Source organism: Drosophila elegans, unplaced genomic scaffold, assembly GCF_018152505.1.
Source record: "Drosophila elegans isolate 14027-0461.03 unplaced genomic scaffold, ASM1815250v1 contig_476, whole genome shotgun sequence".
Taxonomy (NCBI): Eukaryota; Metazoa; Arthropoda; class Insecta; order Diptera; family Drosophilidae; genus Drosophila; species Drosophila elegans.
In genome coordinates, this window is record NW_024545863.1 from 1,166,265 (window position 1) to 1,180,021 (window position 13,757).

A 13,757-nucleotide genomic window follows, 5' to 3' on the forward strand; every position below is an offset into this window, starting at 1 on the left:
TGTTTTAAATTTATAAAAATAAAAACAATAAAGATAAATAATTTTGTTACTAAAATTTTAGTTTTGGAGGATCCATACAAAATTAATTATATGTTATTTTACAAAATATTATTGTTTTTTGCTGGTTTTATGAAAGGGTTTAATATTCATATTGGTTTTTTTTATAAATAAAAGCAAAAGGAGTTTTATAATTTTAATGTCAATTAAAAAATCTTATGATTTCGTATTTTTATTATATTTGGTAATCGTTATTGTCTTAGTTTGTAATACCAATCGACTTAAATAACTTAATAAAATAAATAAATAAGTTTGGTTTACAAAAAAAACTGAGTAGCAGTTATGCATATATTTATTCTTTTGTGATAATGGTACGAAAATAGTTTAATATATTTAGGAAGTTTAATAGTTATTTGTCAAACTGATTTAATTAGTGTTGGTACAAGTCTTTTAAAAGTCTCTTGTTTAATTATTATAAAAAATTTTAATATAAAGCCAAAAGCTTAATTATCTTGACTACTTTCTAGTATTTTTATTTTCCTACGGTCACACTGCAGCGCATAGCCATGGAATATTAGCCAACCTCGCGCACGGTCACTCTGATTCCGTCACAAAACAATGCAAGATTTCGTTTCGCGGAGTAGTGAAATAATTGTAAAATAATCGCCCGTGTCCAGTGCTTTTGGAGGCCAAATAACAGGGAGTTAGTCCCAGCTTAAAATTAAGTTTAATTCGAAGTCGAAACAATCTCGCGAAATCATTACAATCGAACAGTGTGACGGAGCAAAGAAATCCTATTGATTTTGGGGGCCTGCAATTTTGTGTGCATTAAATATTAAGCGAAAACCGAGGGCTGGTCGCGTGGCAGCCAATTGGCAAATTGTTGCTCCTGCGGCACCTGGACACACAGGATGCGGGCTGAACAGGGAGCGAAAAGCACCCGGAGGATTGGTTAGGACTGGAGCGCGAGCAATAGCAACAGCAACCCACTGAATCTGCGCTTTTTTTGGGGCGTGTGTGCCAAAGCGTAAAAAACACAAAAAAAGCAACCACAACAATGGCCAACAACAGTCGAAGTCGGGCCATTTTGAGCGTTAATCTCGATGCGGTCATGGCCAACGATCCGTTGAGGGAGCTCTTCGAGGCTTGCAAAACGGGCGAGATCGCCAAGGTGAAGAAGCTAATAACGCCGCAGACCGTAAATGCCAGGGATACGGCGGGACGCAAGTCCACGCCACTGCATTTCGCAGCGGGTAAGTAGCGATGATGATATACTTGTATCTCATGCCCAAGGACGGGCTAAATAGGGACCCACCCCCTTCTGAAAGGTTGAAGGACTCACCACCCACCGACCAATCCCAACCCCTCCGCTGCAATGCGGATTTGGCCTTGAGCTAGTTGCGCCTGGGTGTGACGGGCGTCATTGTCGTCGCTCTCGGTCGGACACTCGCCTGCTCCAATGGCGTCGAGAGTTGACCTAGTTTCCATGTTGCCCCTACCACCGCCCGCGTTCTGTATGTGTTCTATATGTTTGGCTTGTTTCCGGAACCCCCCATTTCGTTGCTGCATGCATTTTCTATTTTCCAAAGATATTCATACACCTGCGGTTGAGCTAATAGCATTGATAGCCAAGGTAATTAGCTATTATTCGCTTGCTTTCTCTGGCAAGGCACTGCAAAAAATAAAAACAAAATGTTTTTAAACAATCATATGTTTTATATGTGTTCTACATATTTTACTTGTTTCTGGATCCCCCATTTCGCTGCTAAGAACCAAGATAATTAGCTATTTGCTCAGGTTAGGCACTGAAAAGAAAAATGTTTTCAAATAATAATCATACATTTCGTATGTGTTCTATATGTTTGGCTTGTTTCCGGAAACCCCCAATTCCCTCCTGCATGCTTTTTCTATTTTAAAAAAATATTCATACACCTGCGGTTGAGATAGTAGCACTCGCTCTCAGTTTAGCTGTTTTACTGAATTGCTTTCTATGGTTAGGCACAGTAATGAAAATGTTTTCAAAAATACTTATCATAACTTGTTTCCGGCATACCCCTTTTTTGTCTGCTTCGGGTGTGTGTGTGCTGCACTTTAACATTTTGTATTTCAAAAAATTATTCATACATTCTGTATGTTTTATTTGTTTAACTTGTTTCCGGAACCGCCCTTACCCTGCTGCATCCATTTTCTATTCTCAAAAAATATAAACATAAAACTGCGGTTGAGAAAATGAATTCGCTATCTTACTGCATTGCTTTCTCTGGTAAGGCACTGAAAATAAAAAATGTTAAACAAAATTAATCCTCAAAGTGTCTATAAAAAACCAGTACAAAATTTGGTTTATGCATTTATTGTTTTATATGTACATCCCAAAGACAAAATGGGGAAACTTCTGAACTCAAGTTACTTTAAATGTAGTTTTATAAATGTTCAATTAAAGTGTTCAAACAAATAAACTTTATAGATTCTGTTATTTAACCAAATAATAATTTCAACAAGATTAACTCCAAAAACATTCCTTACATCGAAATTGATAGCCTATCCAAATATCCTATTCTATCCCAAAACAATTACATATTTTAGCCATTGTCTGACCTTTTATAATTGTTATTTGGACTGTGCGTATTTTGTAAAGGACACAGTGTGATATGGGCGGAAGGCGGGGCAGTGGGTGGTTGGGAGCGACTTGTTGTGGCTGTGACTGTGACTGTGGCTGCTGCGTTGCATGCGCCTTCCTACTGACGTCTTTGGCTCAATATTTTCGTTTCTTTTGTTGTGACTTTGGCCTAGTTAGCATTTCATGCATTGCGATTTACTATATTTTGTCAGTTCAGTCGGCAGCACAGCACATATAGCATCACATAAAAAGGCGGCTTTCCCCCCTCCTAAAAGTCGACCCCCAAAAAAAAAGCTTTTTTAACCGTTTCACTCGACGCCCCTTGCATATAAATTTCGCCTTTTGGCCATTTGTGACTTCTTTTTAACTTGAGCACTTTTTTATTATCTACGGCTCTATGATTCATTCGGCGGGTCTTGGTCTTTCTTTCTATAAACTGGTTTTCCATTATTATTTTGTTGGTCTGTCTTTTTGTCACGTTCTGTGAACAAAAAGTGAGATTTTCAAGGGGGCTGTCTTGTGTTTATTGTCTGGTGTCGTTTTAGTTTAAGTATTTTTTATTTGTGGCTTGTTTTCACCTTGTTGAATGCATGAAATTTTGAAGTATTCGAAATGTTGTCAATACCTGTTGCGGAGGAAACAAAATCGAAGCTCACGTTTACGTTTCTTCCTGCCTTTCCGCGCAATCGTGACACATAATAAAACTCAATCGTTTTATTTCGCTACTTTTGGACAATCAGTTTTTTTGACATTATCTTTTCGTTATCTTTTCGGGGTGTGTATGTGTATATAGTCGATAAACTCGAAGAGACCTCCATATCTTGGCCACATTTGAGATACTTAAAACTTACTTTTATTATCGCTGCCCAAAAAAGTTAGCAAATTAACCTTCGGATAAGTACTTGCAAATCAAGTTACTTATACATACACTATCCACTCAAGGATCGCTTTTATGTTTCCCAGCTCCAAGGTGCAACAGTTGGAATTAAGTTTTCCATTCTATTAATTTTTAATGCAAAACTTTCGTAATTGTTGTGCCAACAGAAAAGTGAACGGCGCAAATGTTTCGCAAACCACATTTTGGTGGGTGGCACAAGCTTTTGTTTGCCCAGATTTGTAATTTGCTTCGGTTCTCCTTTGCAGTTTATTATAAACTTGGCTATAAACACAACAATAAACATTTATGTTTGATAATCGGTTGTGTGACTAATTCCGGTGCCAAATGAAGATGAATCAGATTTTTGCTTTAGACAATTTCCGCATGATAGTGCAAGAGTTTTCGAAATTTCGTTGATAAGTAGCGGGATCCGTTGGCTCACGTAAATATTTATTGGTGTCATTTTTTGTATGGTCTATAAGGCGATTACTTATTTATTTTTAAAATCATTGCGGTGTCTGTCTTTCCGTTATATTTGCAGAATTTTAAATTCGATTACTGAGCTTCAAAAGCATTCTTTTCTGTTTAATTGTAACTTGAAATTTTAGTTTTAATTATTTATTTTGTTATCTTACTTTGTTTAACGGAAAATAAAACCAGATTAAATTCATAATTTATATTTGTCTCAGGAAACATAAATTGAGAAGTATTTGTTAGTAATGACTTTTCTTATTGCTTTTAATTATACAAAAAACTTTAAATTTGGCCTTAAATAAATATATATAAAAAAAGCTAGTTAGGGATGACCTCTATAGTTTCTCTTTCAAAAATTTATATTCAATAATTAGATGTTAAAATCAATAAAACGCTGATCAAAGGCTGGTAAAACTTACTATATTCAAAACACCTTTTTTCAAAACACTCAATACATTATACGGAAGTTCAATCTTTGCCTTGTCTTATTTGTCTTCTTGATTTACGCTTTCAAATGCCATGGGCAAGGTTGGAAAAACCCCAAGAAAGAAAACCCTAAAGCAAGACCTTCCCATTTCATTTCTAGGGCTTGCCATCGACTTAAACACACAGCAGATCCAAAATTGACACTCTATTCTTTGATTTTTTTTTGTACATTTAACCAGGTTATGGACGCCGGGAAGTGGTGGAATTCCTGCTGAACAGCGGCGCCTCCATCCAGGCCTGCGACGAGGGCGGCCTGCATCCGCTGCACAACTGCTGCTCCTTTGGCCACGCCGAGGTGGTGCGATTGCTGCTGAAGGCTGGGGCCAGTCCGAACACCACCGACAACTGGAACTACACGCCGCTGCACGAGGCGGCCAGCAAGGGCAAGGTGGATGTGTGCCTGGCCCTGTTGCAGCATGGGGCAAACCACACGATTCGCAACTCGGAGCAGAAGACACCGCTGGAGCTGGCGGACGAGGCCACGCGGCCCGTCCTGACCGGTGAATACCGCAAGGATGAGCTACTGGAGGCTGCTCGCTCCGGAGCTGAGGATCGTCTGCTGGCCCTGCTCACGCCCCTCAATGTGAACTGTCATGCCAGCGATGGACGACGCTCCACACCGCTGCATCTGGCAGCTGGCTACAATCGCATCGGCATCGTCGAGATCTTGCTGGCCAACGGGGCGGATGTGCATGCCAAGGATAAGGGCGGTCTGGTGCCGCTGCACAACGCCTGCTCCTACGGCCACTTCGATGTGACCAAGCTGCTCATCCAGGCCGGCGCCAATGTGAACGCCAACGACCTGTGGGCCTTCACGCCGCTCCACGAGGCCGCCTCCAAGAGCCGCGTCGAGGTCTGCAGCCTGCTGCTCAGCCGCGGCGCAGATCCCACCCTCCTCAACTGCCACAGCAAGTCGGCCATCGATGCGGCGCCCACCAGGGAGCTCAGAGAACGGATTGCCTGTGAGTAGTCGTAGTCGTTGAGACTGACCACAATTGGGAGACTGATCAGTGATCACAATGTCATCATTGTTTTATAACTGCATGTATAAGTTAATTAGATAAAAGAAACTTTTTCGGTGAAGGGTACTTTTAAACTTGCATATAATACTCATAACTCACAATTGCTTTAAATTAATTTAATTTAATTAATTAATTGCTTTAAAAAACATAAGATTTAGAAGCCGGTAGATTAAATAAATCGGTTATTTTATTTAATCTATATATATAAAGTCCGTTATTTGATCTATGATTTCAAGATAAGCTGAAACCTCCTTTTACATTCGTACATATGCATTAGAAACTAGTTCTAGGTATACAACTTCCATGACATTAAAATATCTGGTTTATTTGTAAGAGATCTTTTTACAATCTATAGAGCTTAAAGGATAAAATTATAAAACATTATCATGAAGTCCAAGACATTAGGTGATAATATAATTTAATAAGAGCATAACAAGAAACATAAGTTGAATTAATTAATTTTGTGACCAAGCAAGATCTATTTGATACCAGTTCCATGTCATTATAAAACATTGTTTAATCTAACACGATTCTTTTCTTTTCCAGTTGAGTACAAGGGCCACTGTCTGCTGGACGCCTGTCGAAAGTGCGACGTGTCGCGTGCCAAGAAGCTGGTCTGCGCCGAGATTGTGAACTTTGTGCATCCGTACACGGGGGACACACCGCTCCACCTGGCCGTTGTGTGTCCGGATGGCAAGCGCAAGCAGCTGATAGAGCTGCTGACCAGAAAGGGATCGCTGCTGAACGAGAAGAACAAGGCGTTCCTGACGCCCCTCCACCTGGCCGCCGAGCTGCTCCACTACGATGCCATGGAGGTGCTGCTGAAGCAGGGCGCCAAGGTGAATGCGCTGGACAGTCTGGGCCAGACGCCACTGCATCGGTGTGCCCGTGACGAGCAGGCCGTTCGCCTGCTGCTCTCCTACGCCGCCGATACGAACATCGTTTCGCTGGAGGGCTTGACCGCCGCGCAATTGGCCTCGGACAATGTGCTGAAGCTGCTCAAGAATCCGCCGGACAGCGAGACCCATTTGCTGGAGGCCGCCAAGGCCGGAGATCTGGACACTGTGCGTCGCATAGTGCTCAACAATCCCATCGCGGTCAATTGCCGCGACCTGGATGGCCGACATTCCACACCCTTGCACTTTGCAGCCGGTTTCAATCGCGTGCCAGTGGTTCAGTTTCTATTGGAGCACGGCGCCGAGGTTTATGCGGCCGATAAGGGCGGACTGGTGCCACTGCACAATGCCTGCTCGTACGGGCATTACGAAGTGACCGAACTGCTGGTCAAGCACGGAGCCAATGTGAATGTGTCCGATTTGTGGAAGTTTACACCGCTGCATGAAGCAGCCGCCAAGGGAAAGTACGATATTTGCAAACTGCTACTCAAGCACGGCGCTGATCCCATGAAAAAGAACCGGGACGGAGCCACGCCGGCGGATTTGGTCAAGGAGTCGGATCACGATGTGGCTGAGCTGTTGCGGGGACCATCGGCCCTACTGGATGCAGCGAAGAAGGGCAATTTGGCACGGGTTCAGCGATTGGTTACCGCAGAGTCGATCAATTGCCGGGATGCACAGGGCAGGAACTCCACACCGTTGCACCTGGCGGCGGGATACAATAACTTTGAGTGTGCCGAGTATCTGCTGGAGAACGGAGCGGATGTCAATGCGCAGGACAAGGGCGGACTTATACCCCTGCACAATGCGAGCAGCTATGGCCACTTGGATATTGCCGCACTGCTGATCAAGCACAAGACGGTGGTGAATGCCACCGACAAGTGGGGATTCACGCCGCTGCACGAGGCGGCCCAAAAGGGACGCACCCAGCTGTGCTCGCTGCTGCTGGCCCACGGCGCGGATGCCTACATGAAGAACCAGGAGGGACAGACGCCCATCGAGCTGGCCACGGCGGATGATGTCAAATGCCTGCTGCAGGATGCGATGGCCACCTCGTTGAGCCAGCAGGCGTTGAGTGCTTCCACGCAATCGCTGGCCAGCACTTCTCCGGCCCCAGATGCTGTCGGACTTGGAGCTGGAGCTGGAGCAGCGGCAGCAAGTGCGGGTGCAGGCACATCATCCTCGTCCTCATCCGCCATCCTATCGCCGACCACGGAAACGGTGCTGCTGCCCACCGGTGCCTCCATGATCCTGAGTGTTCCTGTGCCACTGCCCCTGTCCAGCAGCACGCGCATTAGTCCCGCCCAGGGAGCCGAAGCCAATGGGGCCGAGGGCGCCTCCTCGGACGACCTGCTGCCGGATGCGGAGACCATCACGAATGTGTCCGGCTTCCTGAGCAGCCAACAGCTGCACCACCTAATCGAGCTGTTCGAACGCGAGCAAATCACCCTGGACATTCTGGCCGAGATGGGCCACGACGATCTCAAGCAGGTGGGCGTCTCCGCCTACGGTTTTCGCCACAAGATACTCAAGGGCATTGCGCAGCTAAGGTCCACCACAGGTGAATATTAAATAGTAACTAACAACTATAACTTTAACTTTACTTATTAAACCCCGTAGGCATTGGTAACAATGTGAATCTGTGCACTTTGCTGGTGGATCTGCTGCCGGACGACAAGGAGTTTGTGGCCGTCGAGGAGGAGATGCAGGCCACGATCCGTGAGCATCGGGATAATGGTCAGGCTGGCGGTTACTTCACACGCTACAACATCATTCGGGTGAGTTAATGCTTAACGTGATGAGGAGTAACCCATCTTAATATTTATTTATTTGAATATTAAAAGGTGCAAAAAGTACAGAACCGAAAGTTGTGGGAGCGCTATGCGCATCGGCGCCAGGAGATCGCCGAGGAGAACTTCCTTCAGTCCAACGAGCGCATGCTCTTCCACGGCAGCCCCTTCATCAACGCCATCGTGCAGCGGGGATTCGATGAGCGCCACGCCTACATTGGCGGCATGTTCGGTGCTGGCATTTATTTCGCCGAGCACAGCTCGAAGAGCAACCAGTATGTCTATGGAATTGGCGGCGGCATTGGATGTCCCTCGCACAAGGACAAGTCCTGCTACGTGTGTCCCAGGTGAGTGGATACCTTTTTCAGAATGAATTGGGTTTCATTTTTATGTCATTTCAAGCTGTTTTCGAGAAAAACGCTTTAAGTTAAGTCGAATTTCCAACGGAATGAAATTAAAACTAAGGATTTATTTAAAACAAAAAGTATTTTAATTTAAAATTTTCAATTAAGGAATACCAATCTATAATCAAAATTAAACAAACCATTTGCTTTTCTCATCAACAGACAATTGCTGCTGTGTCGAGTGGCCTTGGGCAAATCCTTCTTGCAGTACAGCGCCATGAAGATGGCTCACGCTCCGCCAGGACACCACTCGGTGGTGGGCAGACCCTCGGCGGGTGGCCTGCACTTTGCCGAATACGTTGTCTATCGGGGCGAACAGGTAGCTATTTATTTAGTTAAGCTGTCATCCTCCACATTCTACGATATTGATTTATATTTGTAGTCTTATCCGGAGTACTTGATAACGTACCAAATCGTGAAGCCCGATGACAGCAGTAGCGGGACGGAGGATACGAGATGATGGATGCCCTCTGTTGGCTCCACGCCCACAACCACATCGCCAGCGCTGCACCAGCCACACCCACAACAGTATCACCCACATCAGCAGCAGTCGCAGCAACCACAACAACAACAGAAGCCACCGCCACAACAGCAGACCTCAGCTCCTCCAGTTGCCAAGAGGCGGAAGCATGCCAAACCGTCGCTGCAGTTGCAGTACCAGCACTATCAGCCCCAGCAGGTTGCATCCGCTGCCGCGACTGTGACCACCACCCAACCAGCGCCCGCTGGCGTCTTTACGCACACCAGCAACAATAACAACAGCACGAGCAGCAGCAGCGGAAATGTGAATAATAACAACAATGACATGTCGCCGGTGTCGAACAGCAATAGCTACTCCTCGGTGGACACCAATCAGACGCTGCTCAATTCACTGGCCAACCAGCAGCGCAATCACCATCGACAACAGCAGCACCAGCAGCAGCAGCAGCAGCAGCTGCAAAATCAGCAGCAGCAGCCGCAGCAACATCAATCGAATCGCAGCCAACAAAAGTATAGTCAATTTATGATCATCACACCTGCCGTATCCATAGATCGCGAATTTGAGTACGAGTCGCATTTGGACTTTGAGGATTTTGCCAATGCGGCCCACAACAACGGGAATCTCTTTCGGCTGGGATTGCGACGGAGCGACAGCAGCAGCGGCAACGACGACGACAGTGGCCACAGCAGCGACAGCAGCAGTTTCCGCTCGAACTACAATCCCTACTTGCACCACAGTCGCCAGCATTTGCTGACGAAAGGAGGCGCTAGTGGTGGTGGTGGTGTTGGTGTTGGTGGTGGTGGCAAGGGCAATCACTTTTACGCCTTCACCTCGTCGTGGCGATGGTGCAGTCTGCTGTGCGCCGCCATGCGCTGCTTTGGAGCCGGTGGACACGGTGCTGGACATGGGCATGCTCCGTACAGCAGCTCCCTGCAACACCATCGACTGCGGCGCTGTTCGTCGTACAATGCCGAGAACGCCTACGAACACTTTGCGGCCCCCTTCAAGGCGCGAAAGACGCGCGATCACATGAACAACATCACCTACGAATTGTGACTGTGACAATGGCACTACTACGACATGCTGCTAGTGGTTATTGATCTCTTCGTCTCCGTTGGCCTCCCGTCTATTTTATTACAATTACTAGCTATAGATGTCGTGTCCTGTGTGTCTCTTTCTCTCTCTATCTCTCGTTGTTTATTATATAACTCTATAATATATCACGTAAGGGATCGAATCGAATCGGATCGAATCGGATTGGGATGGGTTAATCAAAAGTAACAGAGCACAGTTTTTGAGTGATTTTATTCGAAATACGATACGAAAATTGCGATTAGAAGAGGTTTAACCAGAGTTCTTTGACGATGAATGCATTACATTACATTACATTACGCTCGCGCGTTTATTTAAGTGTTTAAGCTTAGTTAATTTAAACAATAATTAAAACTCCAATTAAATTTAAATATACAAATACATATACATGAAACAAGAATCATGATTGCTTTTGGATTTACTATACAATACGGGTTGGTAAGTAATGTTCCTATTTCAATTTAGAACAAAACAAATAAAAACTTTAACTACAATCAGTTTTAATTCTCTATAAACGTACAAACTCTATAAACTGCCCAAGGTTAAATGTTTTTTAATTGCTTTGACTTGAGTACTAATCTTTTTCTAAGAGACACTTCAATTCGAAACAACAAACAGAACCTTCCTCAAAGTAATTGTGCCGACTGATAATGACTCTACATGCCTGAACCAATTCATGAGGTTATCAGCAAAGATTATAACTATGTATGTATATGCTGTGTTCTATTTATAGTTCATCTACATATGGACAAAATCTTCTGCTTATGTTATTAAAGTACTACGTGTATTACATATGTATTATTTCTTAAGCTGACAGTGGCAATGCATTTTTTTAAATTATCATCGTGTTTAAAGTAATACAAGTTTATACACTTTTTATACTTCACGCCATAAAAAAGTATAATGAGTACTTGTGTTTAACCCTCGGGTTTTTTGAACACTAATGGCAGGCTAATCAAAAGATTACCATGCAGAAAATAATATAAATTTATACATTTTTAATAATTCACACCATAAAGAGTATGAGTATTTTTATTTTACGCTCGGGTTTTACAATCTTTAATGGCAACCTAAAACATTTAAAATTTGTTTCAAGATCCGCCGACATATTGAAAGATAAACAAGTTTAAATGTACAGCTTGCGAGTGTAAAACAACTCCTTTTACTTCACAAACAATTTTGTAATTTTCAAGGCACAGCTATATATATTAGCAATTAAATTTAAACCCGTTTATCTATCAGCGTAAATATATAAGAATCAAAATCGTATATATTTTTATGCATGATAAGCTTTCTAACACAGGATTTTTATATAAATCTTAAATAAATAACGTTAAACCTAATAGATGGTAATAAAAGCTCCTCAGTTCTCTAACGATTATTGCGTTTGTAGCAGTTACCTTTTAACCGTCTGCTGATGAGCTTGCAATTTGCAACTGTCAAGTCGCCCTGAAAATTCAAAATGCAACCGCATCGCAAGAATAATGATGATGAATCTGCAGACAAACACAACACACGCAGGCACATTTCACTGTCAAAAAGGCGGCTATAAAGCATTTTTGAGCCACAGCCGCCGCCGCCGCCAGAAGCTCTGATGTGGTGGGCATTTATTTTTATTTCTGTTGCCACTTATGTTGGCCTGCATTTGGCCATTTCTCAAGTCTTTCTTTTCGCTTCAGAGCGTCTCTTTTCGGGGCTTAGTTTTTTCGGCGTTTCCTCTTATTTTTCTTCTTTTTTTGGCAACATATGCAAGTAATTTGATTAAATTATATAATTACAGGGCCAGACAGACGAGATGGCAAAATGAGAAGACGGTACGGTGCTGACTTTGACAGCAGCACGCAAAATGCACCACATTATGGCCATGGCTATGGTTTCTGGTTAACGTATGTATATGCTAGGAAGCACGGACAAAAAATATTTACCATTTTGGATTAGAATATTAAATGAATATATTTAAGTCTGCATATAATTAAGGGTTGATTCTAATTTAGCCCGACAAAAAAACCTACCTTTTTAACTTAATTTTTATGCCTATGTTTTTAAAAATTGAATATATTTAATGTAGTAAATGGTCCGATTACAAAAACTAAATAAGACCTTTTACAATATTATATTTTTATATCTTATCATTCCACTAAAAGATGAATATGTTAATATCAACACTTGTGTTGTTCATATTCATCGTACCATAAAACCGGTCTTTATTAATCTGGCACAAAATGTCAAAACTAGTAATGCATATAAAAATATTTGACCGATATTTAATTCTCTTAAACCAACTTTAATCATTTTAGGCTATAAAACTAGTCCAAGAACCTCGTCCTTATATAAAAAATAGCAATATTATTAATTTTGAACTTTAAGTGACGTCAAATAAACTAAAAAAAAACTATGAACAACATAAGCAAGTTACCCTTACCAAATAAAGCAATACTATTTAATTTAAAAGCTGATATCTTGGGATAAATTTTAAATACAAATAAATAAATGAATACCTCCTATTATTCACCTTTAGCTTGTTTATTTTAATTACAAGTTAGTATTCAATAATAATTTCCCTACGTGTAGATCGTTGACTCCGACACTCACTGCAGGCCGGGACTAGTGCAATTTGTATTTCCAAACAGCAACAAATAAGCACTGGGCACGGCCTACATCAGGTGACGTTTTAATGTACCACTGCACTCTCATCTCGAACGCACTTTACTTCAGTTGACTCCACTCCACTTTACACTCCACTCACCTCTGCGATCTGTGGGCCTTGGCAATATCAATAAGCCAGGTTAGTCAGCCAGCTGGGAAGAGGAGCCAGGAATGTCCGAGTGCCACATAAACACTGTAATTACTCGCACACACACTCACTCCCAAAAGCGAGGAGCTGTAATTTAATTAAGAAATATAGACGCATTATTAAAAAAAAGGAGGAAACAAGGGGAATGGCACATAGAAATGGCCTGAAGCCCCACCCAGTTTGGTCAAATGAAGATGTGCCTAGTCAGTCTTCATTTGGCAATGGGTTTTGCGAAAGTGCGTTTTGCGTTTTCCATCCCACATCATCAATCAGCATCCTACTCAGTAACGCCTCCTATGATTCAGGGTGGTCAGAGTCAAGCATAAATGGCCTAGATGGTTGAAAACTTATTAGGATGACAATTTTATCTATCGTATTATTTTGCGCCCCATGTGCAACCGGCATAAATTGAATTTGTCCTTTAGGATGACAATATTTAAAGTTTTTCTCAAGTGATTGTGAGCTTTCGAAAGCTTTTGGGGGCGGTTCTGGCATACACAAAGTAATAAAATTTAAGGACCTTTTTGAATGGTTTCCAGGCTGGCAGTTAGAACTTTAAGTAATATATATATACCCATGCTGGTTTCTCTGGTTTACCTATAAACAACTCAGTTCACAATCCAAATTAAGTCGGGCAAACATCTTTTTTGGTATATAATACATAGATCGTTGGGAAAAAGGGCTATGGTTTCCCAATACAGGTCCATACCCGTTGATACTATCAATTAACTTCAGAGTTGCGCCTCATCCCAAAGAACTTTTTTTTTTTTTGGATCCGAAGTACAGATGATGCATTAAAACCATTAAATGTATTGTTTAAAATATGT

General features: G+C 42.6%; 1 protein-coding gene across 1 annotated transcript; it reads left to right on the forward strand.

Moving 5' to 3' along the window:
* Positions 1-603: 603 nt before the first annotated feature.
* Positions 604-10,536, forward strand: LOC108148785 (poly [ADP-ribose] polymerase tankyrase). Its single transcript, XM_017276000.2, is given in 7 exon segments — positions 604-1,250; positions 4,631-5,413; positions 6,020-7,930; positions 7,990-8,147; positions 8,214-8,506; positions 8,726-8,882; positions 8,946-10,536. Coding segments are annotated over 7 exon segments (4,653 nt in total). The 5' UTR covers positions 604-1,054; the 3' UTR covers positions 10,101-10,536.
* Positions 10,537-13,757: the final 3,221 nt, after the last annotated feature.